The sequence below is a fragment of the Erigeron canadensis genome, chromosome 1, assembly GCF_010389155.1.
Source record: "Erigeron canadensis isolate Cc75 chromosome 1, C_canadensis_v1, whole genome shotgun sequence".
Classification (NCBI taxonomy): Eukaryota; Viridiplantae; Streptophyta; class Magnoliopsida; order Asterales; family Asteraceae; genus Erigeron; species Erigeron canadensis.
In genome coordinates, this window is record NC_057761.1 from 916,069 (window position 1) to 933,653 (window position 17,585).

A 17,585-nucleotide genomic window follows, 5' to 3' on the forward strand; every position below is an offset into this window, starting at 1 on the left:
AATTTTTAAAAATTTAATATAAATCTAAAATTTTGATTAGACTTAATGAATATCAGGAATATATACAGACCCATATGCTTATTGTTTTGATATAATTCTTGTTTTTTAATTAGTTTAGGATATACTCGTAGTTGTTTTCCAAGAATGGGTGATACAGAGAATTTAGAGAGAGAGAATGAATTATGTTGATTATCAAGTCTGCATTCAATTGATCACAATATTGGGTATTTATACAAAGGAAATCAGTCGTTGACTGATTTTGACTCACTAACCGCTTAACTAACTACTCTAACAAACATTCAAACTAATTGACACAAACACCCCCTGACTTATTTATTTTTTTACATATCGACCCCAAAACTAAAGTAAAACTATTAATTCGTAACAAATGCTCCCCCTTAAAGATTTTTGCCCTCAAAAATCAAAAGCAGGGAAACGACACTTCAAGTCATCCAAGTACTCCCATGAAGCTTCTTCCAAGAACAATCCTTCCCAATGAACCAATACTTGAATTGCAGCTTTAGAACCCCTTCTCACCATTCTTCTGTCAATAATGGACCTAGGCTGCAGAATGAATCTTGGTCCCTCTGGAAAAGGAGCAGTCTGCAGTGGAGGCCCATGAGCCTTTTTGAGCAGAGAAACATGAAACGTATGGTGGATTTGAGCAGAAGTAGGTAAATCCAACTTATATGCCACTAACCTAATCCTTTGTAGTACCAAGAAGGGACCAAAATATTTTGCAGAAAGCTTCCTATTTTGATGAATTTTCATAGATTGTTGAGCAAAGGGGTGCAACTTTACATAAACCCAGTCCCCTACTTCAAATTCTCTTTCACTCCTATGCAAATCTGCTGCCTGTTTCATCCTGTTTCTTGTAACTGCCAAATTTTGTTTTAATTTTTGAATCATGCCTTCTCTTTGTCTATGCAACTCCTCCACTGATGCCAGTGAAGTATCACCAGGAATGAAAGGAATATGAATGGCTGGTTTAACTCCAAACAAGGCTTCATAAGATGACATTTTAATTGTTGAATGCCATGTGGTATTGTACCACCATTGAGCTAAAGGTATCCATTTAACCCAATCAATTGGTGCATCAATACACATTGCCCTCAAATAAGCTTCTAAACACCTGTTAAGCACTTCAGTCTACCCATCTGACTGAGGATGATATGCAGAGGACATGGACAGTTGAATCCCTTGTAACCTCATGAATTCCTTCCAGAAATTACTAACAAAAATAGGGTCTCTGTCTGAAACAATAGTAACTGGAGGACCATGTATCTTAAAAATGTTATCCATGAAGGTCTTAGCCACTGTGGTAGCTGTGTATGGATGACTTAGAAGAATGAAATGACCAAATTTGGTCAATCTATCCACCACAACAAAAATTGTATCCTTACCTTGTATTCTTGGCAAGCCAGATACAAAATCCATGGAGATATCAGTGAATATAGATTGAGGTGTTGGTAGAGGTTGTAATAACCCTGGATATGGCACCAGCTCATACTTGATTCTCTGACACACTGCACATTCCTTTATAAAGCTTTTCACTTCTTTAGCACATCCCTTCCAATAGAATAGATCATTGATTCTGGTTAATGTAGGTACCACTCCTGAATGACCCCCAATTGTAGATGAGTGAAATAAGGAAATAATTTCCTTCCTCAAATTAGCTACCCTGCCCACCATAATTTTTCCTTTTCTCCTTAATATTTGACCATCCCATGTCCTATTTTTCACCACACCACCTCTTTGCAGAATTTCTAACACCTTCAAGAGATCATCATCCTACTGCCAAGATTCCTTAATTTTTTCCAACAAAAGAGGATCCAATGTACTCACCCCCATTTGCAACAAGGATAAACCCTGCACTCTAGACAAGCCATCTGCTGCAACATTATCAACTCCCTTTTTGTAGGCTATCTCAAAGTCATATTTCATTAATTGAGATAACCATTTTTGTTGCAGAGGGGTTACAATTGTTTGACCAGTGAGGTACTTTAAACTGTGGTGGTCAGTTTGAATTATAAAATGATTACTAATCAAATAATGGTGCCACTATTTCACAGCCAAAATTATTGCCAACAATTCCTTCTCATAGACTGACCAAGCTTGTTGTCTAGGTGATAGAGCCTTGCTGATGAAAGCAATTGGGTGTTTATCCTGCATTAGAACAACACCCAACCCTTTTCCTGAAGCATCAGTTTCAATAACAAAGATCTTTGAGAAATCTGGGAGGCTTAACACTGGGGGTTTGCTCAGTGTTAGTTTCAGTTGATTAAAAGCTTCTTCTGCTCCAGTGGACCAAGAGAAATTATTCTTTTTGAGTAATTCTGTGAGAGGTTTAGCCATAATACCAAAATGCCTTATAAATCTTCTGTAGTACCCTGCTAGGCCCAAAAATCCTCTTAATTGTTTCACATTCACAGCTGCAGGCCACTCCATAATTGCTTGTATCTTTTTTGGATCAGTTGCTACTCCTTCCTTATTAATCACATGACCTAAATATTCCACCTTCTCTCCTGCAAATTCACATTTACTCCTCTTGGCCTTTAAATCATTTTCTCTCATAATAGATAATATTAACTCCAAATCCTCCATATGCTTGGACCAAGATTTACTATAGACCAAGATGTCATCAAAAAATACCAAAGTACACTTCCTTAGTAGGGTTTTAAACACATCATTCATTAATGACTGAAAGGTTGCTGGGGCATTGGTGAGTCCAAACGGAAGGACTAAAAACTCAAAGTGACCAGCATGAGTTTTGAAGGCTGTTTTATAAATGTCTGGCTCGTGCATTCTTATTTGATGATAGCCTGACCTTAAGTCCAGTTTTGAAAAAATTGTGGCCCCTTGCAATTCATCTAGAAGATCCTCTATCAAAGGAATTGGATATACATCCTTAACTGTGGCTGCATTCAACTGCCTATAGTCTATGCACATCCTCCATGTGCCATCCTTCTTTTTTACCAACACAACTGGAGCAGCAAAAGGACTCTTGCTATGTCTAATCACCCCAGTGTCCAGTAATTCTTGTGTTAAACCTTCTATCACATCTTTCTGAGTCTTTGCATATCTATATGGCTTAAGGTTCAAATTAACCTTATCATCTTTCAAAGGAATTTTATGATCACAAATTCTCTGTGGTGGCAATCCCCTGGGCACTTGAAATATATCTTCAAATTTTTCCAATAACTCCTCTAATTTCCTATTTGACTGGCAGTCTTTAAGTATTGGTTGACACATAGTGGTTTAGCCATTAGGTTCTGTCAGTGTCAATAATTCAGCTTGTACCACCCCAGGAGTGGTCAATATACTGTGCAATTTCTCCATAGAACACAAACTGACTCCTTGTTTGCTTATCCCTTTTCAACTCAAACTGCTTACCCCCCAACACAAACCTCATAGTCAAATTCTTAAAATTCCAAACTATGTCATTGAGAGTAGCCAACCACTGAACCCCCAAAACTATATCATAATTCCTTAAATCTAATGATAACATATCTGCAGTGAACCAGTCTGCATCATCCACTTAAAAGCTCTACACATATCCATATTGGCCATATCATTTCCATTAGCAACTGACACTTTAACATGTGGAATCTGGGTAAGAGCACACTTAGTTTTTTCTGTTAATGCTTTATTGATGAAATTGTGTGTGCTTCCACTGTCTACTAAAATATGCAAATTTCTGGTACCTATAGTTCCAACTACTTGCATAGTGGAATAAGAAGGAATACCTAAAATTGCATTCAATGAAATTTGAGGTTCACCTTGAATCACTACAGCCTGCTCAGGATTACTCACAACAATTTCTCTACATTCCACCTCCCCTTGCATATGCACCTCATTATCTATTCCTTCCTCCACCTCTATAAAAAAGAATTGTTTCTTTCCTTTACAAACTTTAATATGTCCTGGCACAAATTTCTCACTACAATAGAAACATTCACCTCTAGATCTCTTTTCTTCCAAATGTTTATTTGTCATTTTGGCTGGAACTAAGGCATTAGAGGGCACTGAATTCAGAGGTGTGGCTAATATAGGTTGTTTTGAAGCATTTGTTAACTGAGGTATGTTTCTAACTCCTCCACCTTTATCTCCATAACTACTACTTCCTCTTGAAGCTTTTCCTAAGGATTTATTACTATCATTCGGTAATTTTGCTAAAACATAAGTATCCTTAAGTGTTTTTGGCTTAAACATTCTTAGAGGACACTTAATTTCAGGCTTCAATCCTTCAATAAAGCAACTAACAGTATGATCTTCAGGAAGACTAACCTTAGTGAGTAATGCATCAAATTCATCACAATAAGCATCCAATTCCCCTGTTTGAGTGAGAGCCTTCAATGAAGCCATAGGATCCTCCATTGTAGTGTTGGAAAACCTAGCAGTTATGGATTTAACATAATCAGTCCACAAAATAGCTTCCATAGCCTTACCAATTGTTCTCATGTAACCTAGATGCCATGAGAGTGCTCTGCCATCCATATGAACTGCTGCGTATCTCACTTTGCTTGTTTCTAGAGTTTCATCAATGGTGAAGAAGTGATCACACTTATATAACCATGAATCAACATCATTGCCATTGAACCTAGGAAATTCAAGCCGAGTTAGCTTATTAACACTCATACGTTCACTGTCATTTCGTGTTGTCGCTAACTGTCGTTGATTCTTCAATATTTCCACCTCCTTTGTCAATTCTTCAATTGTAGCTCGCATCGATAATGATGAATTGATCTGAGTAGCTAAATCCTTTTAAGCTTGTGCGAATTCCTTCTGTAATCGTTCGTAATCCTGATTGCGAGTATCTGGCGGCATTGATTTTAGAGAAAAGAGAATCTATTGAAGTCGTCGGAAACCTAATCGGAATCGTGATTGGAGATGAAATCCGGTGATGGATATCGGAAGCGCTCCACTTCAGAGGCTCTGATACCAAAATGATACAGAGAATTTAGAGAAAGAGAATGAATTATGTTGATTATCAAGTCTGCATTCAATTGATCACAATATTGGGTATTTATACAAAGGAAATCAGTCGTTGACTGATTTTGACTCACTAACCGCTTAACTAACGACTCTAATAAACATTCAAATTAATTGACACAAACACCCCCTGACTTATTTATTTTTTTACATATCGACCCCAAAACTAAAGTAAAACTATTAATTCGTAACAATGGGGTACCCAAATGGATTAGTATCACAAGGAAAGCAACCTCTGTTTTCATTTGGGGTTATCACTGATGTTCAGTATGCCGACATTCCTGACATTTGGTGGCGTTCCTCGGTATTACAGAAACAGCATTCGTGTGTTGCAAAAGGCGATACAAACATGGAACACGATCACAAAATTATTAGCTTTTCGATGAATCTTGGGGACATTGTTGATGGGCACTGTCCTAAAGATCAATCTTTGAATGCTGTCAACAAAGTAGTCAAAGAGTTTGATAAGTTTGATGGGAATGTGTATCATATGATTGGGAATCACTGTCTTTATAATCTTTCTCGTAGTGAGTTGCTTCCGTAGGTTGTTGTTGGGTGATATTATTCCTGGTGGTGAGTCTCGCGCTTACTATGATTTTTGTCCCGTCCCCGAGTATAGATTTGTTGTTCTTGATAGTTATGATATTAGTGCTATTGGTTGGCCTCGTGATCATCCTCACACGATTGAAGCCGTGAAATTGTTAAGGGAGAAGAATCCAAATGAGGAGAAAAATAGTCCAGAAGGATTAATTGGTCTTGAGAGAAGGTTTCTTAAGTTCAATGGTGGAGTAGGGAAAGAGCAATTGAAATGGTTAGACGACACTCTTCAAGACGCGACCAAGTTCAATCAAAAAGTTGTCGTATGCTACCACGTTCCTCTAGATCCTGGCGCTAATTCGAGACAAGCACTTTTGTGGAATTATGATCAAGTTATGGAGTTGATTCACCGATACAGTTGTGTGAAGGTATGCTTAGGCGGTCATGATCATAGAGGCGGATACTTGTTGAGAAATGATTGTTTCTTCAATCTTAGCTTTGGTTTTCTTTGGAAGCGTACAGATGGTTGAAGGGCTCAAATGTATTTTTCCTAAAGATGAGGGGTCAAAGTTGTGTGGGTTATAACTTCAAAAATACCCGTTATTCTTGGATTATATACAACGGTATATCTCATTCTCTTTATAGGAGAGAAGAGTAGAAGATCAAAAGAGAGTTGATTCATAATTTTTGATATATACTTAAAATCTAAGCATCATGTGGATCGTTTTCTTGTATTCGTTTCAACCACGATCTGATGGAGTATTCTCATATTCGTGTCTTGTAATAAAACTTATTTTGCTATTCATATGATTGTTTCATCATATGACTTAATAACAATTATTTTGTTTGTTCTTGATTCTCTCTAATAATTTTTACAATACTCTGTTGATTCTCACGAGGTACATCATCGAGTACTTGAAGCCGCCTTGGAATGCCCTCCGGGCACAGATGCATTTGGATATATAGATGTTTTTGAAGATAGGTTATCACTTGTTGGTACTGCCCGGATGGCAAGCAGTTAAATGGTTTTCAATCACTAAAAATATAATTTTCTTTGATTTAACACTAGACTTTATTTCTTGAGCTTTGTATTCAATCATATTTTTTTGTGAATTTAAAAGTAATAATAAGACATTTTTGTAATTTGACTTCCTGCTAGTTTTGGTATAATCTAAGAACATTATATTATATAGTTCTGAACGACAGAACGAAATAGCTAGCATAACGGTATGCCTTTATTAGTTAAGACTTATGAGAAACGACATTATGCAACGTATTATTACAAGGATTAGTAATATTATATCAATGTGGGTAAAATATGTTGGACGTCCAACTAAGACTGATCGAATATCTCCTGGGGATTTCATTATATCAATGTGGGTAAAATATGTTGGACGTCCAAGCAATATGACTTGGATCAGTGGTAAACACTTTGGCTTCTAGAAATAAAAGTCATGGGTTTGATCCTCATCACATGTAAAAGTTGGAGGGACTTTTAATATGGATGAGCAAGTTTGTTTGTTTGTTTTAATATTATATCAATGAGTCTAAAAAACGATTGGAGTGGACTAGGTGGGATGAAAGTCGTATATGGGGGCGTTATTAAATAATTGAACTACCCCTTACGTAGTGTCGGTTTAAATTTTTTTAAGCTTCTAAGCAAGATTAATTTTGGGGTCTAGTTCATTAATTAATATATATATATAGGGGGACAATCAAATAAGAACAGTTTTAAAATAAGAACGGTGAGAACACTTAAAAAACATCTTTTTGATGCATTAAAAGTCCATAAAACTTACATAGTGCATAACTAATTATCATTATTTAAGTGTTTAACAACACATTGATCCGTCAAAATCGAAAAAATCACGTTTTTTGGTGGATGCATTATTTTGAAGAATATGCATCCAAGATGGATGCACAAAACAAAAAACATGTTTTCCTTGATTTTGACAGGCCAATGTGTTGTTATACACTTAAATAATGATAATTAGTTAAGCACTATTTTAGTTTTATGGACTTTTAATGCATCAAAATGATGTTTTTTAAGTGTTCTCACCGTTCTTATTTTAAAATTGTTCTCACTGAAGTATATATATATATAATACTTCAACTTATCTATATCTATACTATATTATAAAACAAATAGCTCATGTCTAAATTTTAATTTTCCACATTTACTTTCACAAAATACCTCTAAAGCAAGTATTACTGCAATAAGAGTGTTATTGCAATGCAATTTATAGAAAAAGGTACTTAGCTCAAAATCTAAACATTAAGTATAGTATACAAATATTGGGGCTTAGATATTTGGGGGATTAAAGCGATCGTTAAGTATTATAGTAACTCTGCCCGTACGTGAGACGCATATGGAAGCATTAACGGATGAAGTTAAACGGAATATTATTGTTGGACCAAGGATGTAACTGGTGTGATACCACAAGAATAAGAAACAAGGCTTTTCACATATCTGTTTGTATCAAAGTTACAATTGGTGTGATACCAGGTAGGCACATAGACCAAAAAGACAATTCGTCTTTCTTTTATTTGTAAAAGGCAATTTTTTCTTTATTTGTTCCTGATATTAAAATGTTTAGGTAAAGAAAAGAATGCTCAGAAAATGATACTATCTGGAAGTACCTTTTAAGCGGCTGAGGTTTTTCTTTTGAAAGGTGAATTTCGTTGGAAACTTCGTGTCGTGATTTGACAGCGGAAGGTCTAGCATACGTTGTCTTAACTGGGTTCGCGCTAGAGAGCTCACTCAAAGTAGAATTGCCTATTTTAAATACCCGATGGGGGGAAAACCCCCTACTAATCCGCCCAAAGGCACGACGACTAATAGGGGTAAACCCTGCCCCCTCAGACTTGAACATGGGTATACTCAAGCTAAGCCCTTATAAAGGGACTTCCTTATGTTCCCCCTAAGACTTGAACTCAAGACCTCATGTATAAGGGGATGGTATTTGAACCATTGAGCTAATGCTCAAGGACTTAAAGCGAGCGATGTTAATGCACAGTTTTTCAGTTTTACATCTAGTCAATATATACATTAGTAATTAAATTTGAAATGAAAGAAACTAATTTATATATTTAATCAAGCAAATTGAGAATAAAATTATTATATAGTAGTTTATATTAAATACCTGGAGGTATCTCTGAAGCATCATGGCAATTTTATATATATTTATTTAGTAATATTGTAGGAGCAATAATTTATATCTAGGGTGTAACAAAAACAAATAATTGAAAAAACTTATCTGAACTTGATGAATTTCTAAAATATTAATATCATTAGAGAATTATATATACACAAATGTTTGCATGATCGATTAAACACGTTTTCAGTAGTAATTATTGACCTTTGAAATGAAGAATCACCAAAATATAAAATAAACCCTTGTACAATCAAGCACTATAGACGTGCATTATGGTGGGTATTTCCTCATAATTATTACGAGAGTGAAATACATATACGCATACCTTGATTCATAATAATAAGCTGTACTAATAACGATTAAACTAATAAAAAAAAACTAATACACTTACATTGTTAATAATATATTAGCTCTATCCATGTTTATTATCCACAACTCCATCTGACCTTTAAAATAATTATTTATTTTTTCAAAACTCGTTATTACTCAACATTTTATCTATCGTAGACTAAAACTATTATAAACTAGGAATAATCGTTACTGTATTAGTAATACAACTTAGACACCTAGTCTTATACGAATTGTTCACCTTACTAATATTCGTTAATTTGTTCCAAAGTAACTACCAACTTTAACACTCTTTTTGCTTTTTTTCTATAATACTCCTAATTGACTACTGCAAATACATTTTGAAGTCAAGTTTATCATAATGATACTGTGATTTTATTAAATGATGAAAGGTAATAATAGGTGTGCAGAAAAGATTGACCCAGCGTGTCCAACCTTGACAGGCTTATGAAAAAACCCCTGTACATTTTTGGGCTCCATCTCACTTAAGGTCCAAATATTGGTCCATTGATATTTGATAAAGCCAGCAAGCCCAGCAACAATTTATGAAACTTTTCTGTAATTTATGTGACATAATAAGATAACGAATGTAAAATTATAATTTTGGTGTGTTTGATAAAAGATCATGTAATACCTACTTTTATTGTTTATATTTTTCCACGAATTAAACATATTTCAAGTTTCTCAGTTACGCACATATATTGTAAATTTATGTTTGATTATGTAATTACTAGACAAATGCCTCACGATGTGGCGGTGTGGTGACGGTGGTGGTGGCGGCGGTAGTGGTGCTAGCGTTACAGAATTAATGTAAAAGTGATTGACGAAAAGATATAATTATTTTAAAGGTTGAGAAATGTATGTTGTGAATAATTTCATTAATGGTATTATAGGGATCTTACTGAAAATATTTAAATTAGTGAATAAAAAAAAGGGTGCTTGGTTTATCAACTATTATGGTGTAACAAATGTTATAGAGATAATTGTGTTGCACAAAGCTACAAAGTTAGAGGAAAGTTAAGTATTACATCTGCTTTCGCAATAGAATGCTCCAGCTAGATTCACAGCTAGCGAGTACTATAAAATCATTTGTTCAATGGTAAGTTTCAATGATGTCAATGAACCTTTCGAGGTATCAAAACCATTCATAAGAATAGAGGCTGTTGATTTAACCCCTTTACTTGGCAAATGGGTTGAAGTAATTAAGATGAAATTAAAGTTTATCAATTGGGCAAAATGGTTTAATAACTTATCTATAGCATATTTAAATGCTTACAACATCTTATTGATCATTAAGTTAGAAGATAGTCACCTACCACTGGAACTATATACCTTCGTCATCAAACTGAACAAATCAGTTACTTACAAAACTCCATAAACGAAGATAAAATAACATGGTCGTCTCTATGACATAGACATTTGAATGCATAAGTTATAAGATACTCAACATATTAGTGTATATCAGTATTCAATTCTATCTTAAAAAATAAAATTAAAGTGTGCAAGCTAGTAGTCTAGACGTGCCATGTGATAAGTTCTCCTAATCTTTAAAAACATTCCCATTTTTGTTAAATATGTGCTCTGAGTTCCATTACTATGCAAGTCCATTAGCATCTGTCTGGGATCTATGAGATCGATGCCCTGTGCAAACGAACATTGGGTTATGAACAACCTTCCAAAATCATCATTTCACTTATGAGAAAATGCTAAAGATAAAATGAAAGCCAAACTTGAAGTCAAACCAGATAAAAGCTTAGATCACAAGCCTCGTTGGTCTTGTGAAGATCATCCTCAAGAAGCGGTTTCCCACTAATGGTTTATCTTGTAGTGGGAAAACTATAACGATGGCTGATGGCAAAAGTACTTCAAACTATTAAGAGTGAGGCACCCTCATATGGAAGCGTCTTCTGTCATTTCAATTGTCTGAAATCGATAGGGTTTGCGTACTAAAACACTTTTAAGAGAATTACTTAAATAGGTTTTGCGTTTAATCGATTAAAATTTTAGTCAAAACTCCCAAAAGCCATGATATACTTGTAAGAAGAGTGTTTTCACCTTTATTGACTAGAATACCTTTATATGTAATAAGAAAATTTAATAAAGAGAGTTAATTAGGGTTAATTACATTGCATACCTTTGGGGTATATCATATTATCAATCAAGTTTCAACCCTTTGGGTTATATACACTAGACGGATACCCGGGCAATGCGGTGGTGTAGTTGACTGTGGGCCGCGGCGTGTCGGTGGTGACAGTGGCGACTTGTAGTGGCAACGACGCCGAATAAGTGTAACATCCTAAAAATTTTAGGCCAATGAGAATTAACCTTTATTATACTTTACCATTAAAATAGTTTCCTAGTATTTTATTTTTAGATACGGGGTTGAATTAGTTGGAACTTTAACGGATAGCGGGTAAAATACCACAAAAGCTCATTTGGGTCTTGGCACTTAGAAGAGTTGCCAGACACTTCTTTTCTTTTTGTTGAATCACAATTCCTCCACCAACCCTTTTCATTATTCATTTTTTTCTTCATTCCATCTTTACCTTAATTCTAATCCTTCCAAATAATTCAAGAATTTCTCTAAGAATGTAATAATAATCTTCATTCATCAAAATTAAAATTAGGGATTATGTTGTTGGTGGGGGGCTGGCCGAATTCCAAGAGAGAAAAGGGAGAAAGAGGATATTTTAATTCAAGTCTAATTCCTTGAGTTCTTGAGGTAACAATTTTCATAACCTAATTCTAATTATTGATTTCTTTAAGAATTAAGGTTCATGCAATCAATTATATTTGGTAAATTTGGGGGTTTTCATAAAAATGACGTAATTTCTATAATGCAAGTTAGGGTAATTGTAATTTAATCAAATTTAGGGTTTTTAGTAGGGTACATGTTAGATTTTGATGAATACTAATGAGAACAAGTTTGACAGATTATGTCCCTGACCTTGTCACGTGTAAATCACCCCCATGACAGAATTTTCACTTGTTGAGTCCTAAAAAGAAAATGTAGGTTATTGTGTTAGCTCAAATTTGCCACTGGAATGGGTTAAAAAGACGAAGTAGAACTCTAGATATGAATTTTTGAAATTAGGGGTGCCATGCTGATCTTTCAGCAAAACTGATTCTGCGTCTGTCATTAAAACGGGTAAAGCACATTCTTACGAGTTAATTCATGTCTTGGTCACTGAATATAAAATGTACCTAAGTGTGTTAAGTAAATTGTTTCACTGGAATGAGGTCAATATATGGTGTAGAACTCAAGTTATGGTCATTTGAAGTCAGTAAGGTCATAGCTGTTTTCAACAACAGTGTTGGTTTTTAAAACGACCAGAAGTCACCTTTGAAAGACAATTCACATGTTGGTCACTAAAGATAAAATGTAGGTATATGTATCATCTAAATTTGGCCACTTGAATCAAGTAAAAATAATGAGTGGAACTTGAGTTATGCTTGTTTGAAGTCTGCTTGGTCAAATATAAAAATGACGATTTTGGTACGAAAGTAAGTTTTGGTCAAATGAAAATGATATAAGAGATACATGTTTGATGAACCAACCCAAGATTAGTATAAGATTGTAAGTGATGGGTTGGGTGTTGAAATACTAGTGATTATAGCTAGACGGCCTAGTATGTGATAGATGATCCTATATGCGTGTGTGATTTGTTGCTAGGTTGAAGCATACATAATTGGTATTCTTGCGGTCATCTTGATTTATGATTTTGGTTGTCGCGGAGGAGGTGAGTTTTCTTGTTTTATATATGCCTAGGGTCAATTACCATACGATGTCGAGCAGTTTCCATGTGTGGTAATTGATTTGGCGTTATGCCCATGTAGGGGCCGTTTTGATTACAAGCCTAATTGGTGGCCATAGCTCATGTGGAGCATTGTTATTGATATATGTGATTGTGATTGTAATCATTTTGCTTATATGGATCCATGTAATGCGTTGACACAAAGGTGAGTATTATAGATATGGCACGACGGTGTCATAGTCTATATGCAATAGACCTTTGTGCATTGCCCTCCTTCGTATGTATAAACGTATGCAAGATTATTCACTAAGCTTTGTTTACTTTTTAGTTGTTTACCCTTTTTATAGGTTGTCCCGGTTATGGAAACAAGATTTAATGCTTTGAAGATTATTGAAGTAATAGCTATGACGAAAAAATGGTATTGATGCATAGAACCCGTAATAGCCCTCTTGATCTTGGCTCATGATATGTCATTTTGGTAAAATTGTTGTTAAGTCGACTGTTAGATTCAAAGAGTTTTCGTTTACTTATAATAGATCATTTTGTAACAGTAATGTAGTGATTATGATTAAATGGATTTTGAAAAATTATAATCCATAACAGATTTTTTATGTCAATTTTACGAACGGGTCATGCCGAAATTTCTAATTTTTGTGAGTTATCTTTTATAACGAGTTTTGGTAAATATATTTGTCCAGATTTATAATTGAGTAACTTCCTTTAAAAAAAAAATCTTATAAAATCGTCGAGTTGAGTTTGGTCCTTTCAATAAGATAAATAATTGACTTAAATTAATTCATGTGATTTAAGGAGTTAATGTAGGTAATTTAGTAAATCAAAGATGTATGCTATAAATGTTTTAGGAAATTAAGAGATTCCAAAAATAGAATACCTTGTTTGTTTTATAAGTAGTTATAGATATGACCACGTGGAGGCATGACGAAATCCATTCACGGTCTTGTTAAAAAGGGACCAATCGTTCAAAAACTTCTTAAATAAAGACCTCCTTTGCAACAATACTCAAAAGAGGACCATTATTGCTAAAATGTACAAACCACAGAGGCCAATTTTGCAATTAACTCAAACATATAATCCCAAAAAATGAGAAACCCTCAAACTCTTTTCTATACTATATATCTATATAAACAAACTACCCCCTAAAATTTAACACTCTACCTTTAAAATCTCTAATTTACCCTCTTAATTTATACTACCATCAAACACTTTATCACTAAAATTTCAAAAATAGTCTTAAAAAAAATCTTATGCGTGCCCCTTCTTCCCTGCAGTTGCTCACATAGTATACAAAAAAAGCTCACTTGCGTTACTGGATTTAATAGTTAATCAACATAAAAAACGCTCACTCTAAAACAAAAACGGCGGTTTACACTTTCAGCCGGAATAAGAAACACTTGAGTTGAATCATACATTCATGTAATAACACGGTACCACCACTTAACCAATTTTTTTCCAATGCTTCGCGACATCGCCGGTACAAAGCTAGTAAAGAATAAAACATATTGATCAGACACATAATCTCAAAATGATAAAACCCCAAATAATTTTATACAACGAATTTAATCAGCAAAAGTCTGTTACATAACAAAATATAGTCTATCTATTAGTGGAATAAGTGATACTAGAGGGACTGAAAATGGCAAATTAGATAGATGGGCTGTTAGGTCGGTTTGAGAATATATATGTGTATTTCTCCTCATTTGTATATCAGATATGAATATTGATACAACTTCTTCCCCTTCTATGAACTCTTCTCTTCTCACGGTGATTTCATTTGTTTTTAGGGAGTTTATGGATGATTTTGGCAGTTTAAGTTTAGATGTGTTAGTCAAGAATAGCCTTGGTGAGGTTTTGGCATTCCAATCTTCTGGTGATATTGTGTATTGTGGTGTTTTTGGGGACAAAAATCTTTGAAGAAAGGAGTCTTAAATAGGGAAATTGCTATGGAAATTTTTGGTTGGAAACCGGGATGGTTACATATTGTTACTAATGTAAGAACTATCACATTGTTGAAGAATGAAATGAATCTCTTTAGTGAAAAGTTTTTGGACTGCCAAGATAAGAACGGAATGAATCTATTTAGTGAAAAGATTTTGGACTGCCAAGATAATAGCAAAAGCATCAATTCATTCGGTTGGAAACCGGGTTGGAATGACATTAAGAATGAAGAGACCAGTGGTGTTAATTGGTTGAATGAGAAGACAAGTGGTGTTGAGGAATGGGTCAGACATATTGGAGAGAACTTGGAGAAGAGTCGATTCTGTTATGCTGGTAAGTTAAAGCATGGCAGAATTCATAGTTGTGATGTGCATACTTCAGCGTTGCATTCTGTTATAACGGATGTGCCTGCAACGAAGGCTCGAATGTATATTAACAAGTCTAATGGGATGAGACTAGTATATATCGATGGTGCACCTTATTACTTTGTGGCACTAAAGTTCCAGCAAGAGCAACAACAACAACATAGGCGACAGGAGCCCGTTCAACATCAACAACAAATACCCAGTGAGCAACAAACTGGGCAAACTGTTGATAAACATGTAGAGGCCTTTGTAATGGAGTTTTTTGGTCAGAATTTGTTGAGTGAAACTGATTTGGTAGTTATAGAAGATAGGATGGCTCACTCATTGACTTACCTTGGTGGCAGCCCCGAGTATCATATCAAGACTTTGATGGAGAAACTATGGTGCTTCCACACTTGTAGCAATCTATCTGCGACTTATCAACATTCCTTCGCGGTTTGTTGTCGTTTCCTTCTAAATCTTCTGAGTTGTGTCCTTCGCCTTTATATTTCCCTCTGCCTCGTCCTCTCGACGAATCTTGTCCACGTTTCCCAAAACGCCTTCCTTGATTAATATTATTGTTGTGACGTGTCAACAATAACTTGTTTTGATTGTCGCTTTCTTTATTCTTCTTAAACTTTGTTCTCTCCTCGAAAGCCTTCAATCTTCCTATCGCGTCATCTAGCGCCATTTCGTCAAGATCGCAGTGTTGCTCGATGGATGCAACAATTTGTATAAACCTATCTGGTACGGAATTCAAAAGTTTTTGTACTAAACTTGGTTGATCAAATGTTGAACCCAAATTTGCTGCCTTAGTGACAATCTCATTTATCTTCGCGGTAAATGCATTGATTGTCTCTTCCTCGTTCATTTGCAAATCAAACTCCGATTTGAGTGTTTGCAATCTTGCCTTTTGTACTCGATCTTCTCCAACATATCTTGTCTTAAGTGCATCCCACACTTCTTTTGCGGTCTTACAACTTGCAACTTGTAAAACTAGATCTTCTGATAACGCTTGAAATATATATGCCATCGCGGCCTTGTTTTTCTTCACATCGGTTCCAGTGCCTGGTTCTATAATTTCCCATATACCGTTTGTTTCTAAAATAGTTTTGAAACGAATAGCCCAAACTGGGTAATTTGTAGAATTTAAAACCGGGCACTGAAAGTGTGTCAATAATCCCCCAAGTGCATTATCGTTGTTGTTACTGCTTGAACCCAACATGGTTTCTATATTTTTTCTTCTTAAAACTTAAAACTAAAAACTAATATGGATTCCTTCTAAAATTACTATGGTTACTATAAGATGAATGGAAATTAAAAGGATAAAACCTGTATCCTTCTATCCCACGTGAACACCAAATTAGTCTTTGACTTTTGTTTCCTTTCACCAATATTGTGCCTCTATCTTTATCTCCTTCCGTTCCTTTTCTTTTCTTCTTGTTGTTGTCGAAGATCAAAAGTAAAAATCAATCGAATCCAATTTCTTCCGCCTTCTGTGTCTTCTTCTATGAATAATAAGAAACCGTCGCCCCCTGTTTGTGGCTTCACACCGCAAACAATAGCAAATCGTCCCTGTTTCTCGTTGTACTTCAAAATCAAATCACTCGATTCTTCCGTTTGTTTTGATCGACTCACTCGATCCTTTCAATATCAAGTTTCTGGTGGTTTGTTTATCACAAACAAACAGCCTCTTCAAATGATTTTCTTCACAAAAATCACCGACTCTGTTTCAGTTCTTCTAGAACAGAAAATCTCGATTACTCGCTGATCCTGTTGATCCAATCTGCAACGATTCTTCAAGCCTGAATCTTAACCTTAGCTTTAATGCCACTGATGCCCAGGTATGATTATTGAATTGAAGAAAAAAGTATATAATTGAATCACACAATTATATTGAATCAAATATGTTTACAATCACTGTAACGATTTGATTACAAAGTTGGATACCAAACTGAATGAAATCTACTTCTATTTATACTAGATACTTTTGGCGGTTATCCCTAAAGTGTTGTGTTGATTCACAAGCGCCATGTCCTTTTGTATAGTCGCGTCTGTCTGTTTGTGTGAGGCCCAAAACAGTTGGCCCTTTTCCTTGAACAGACGTATCTTTTCCTCTTTGTCCTAATAACACTTTAAACCCCTTAAGTCTTAAACTAATTATATTTCCAACAAATTCATCCGAGCAAATGGTAAGAGAAACAAACCTACCTGGCAGTGGCTACCCAGGTGTGAAAGCCAGACTTGAAGTCAAACATATACGATGAGAACTTATCATTCGGAAAACAAAAGAAAAACATATACAACATTGAAATAGCATATATACTTCTTGGCAACTTTGGCAGCAAGCTTGCTCTGCTCTGACCAACTGAATTTTGATGGGTAAAATAAATTGAAAATTATCCATGCACTTATAATTGCATTGTACTAAAACATTTTGTTTCACGATAAGATGCAACAGCAGCTAACTTCACATCATTACAAAGCCAGTGAGTATA

General features: G+C 35.0%; 1 protein-coding gene and 1 pseudogene across 1 annotated transcript; one reads left to right on the forward strand and one right to left on the reverse strand.

The window, feature by feature from the left end:
• The first annotated feature begins 1,291 nt into the window (after positions 1-1,291).
• Positions 1,292-6,569, forward strand: LOC122585211 (annotated as a pseudogene).
• Positions 6,570-15,466: 8,897 nt separating this feature from the next.
• Positions 15,467-16,312, reverse strand: LOC122582936. The gene has a single exon (XM_043755371.1). The coding sequence runs from the start codon at positions 16,310-16,312 to the stop codon at positions 15,467-15,469; it is 846 nt and encodes a 281-aa protein (XP_043611306.1).
• Between the last annotated feature and the right edge of the window lie 1,273 nt (positions 16,313-17,585).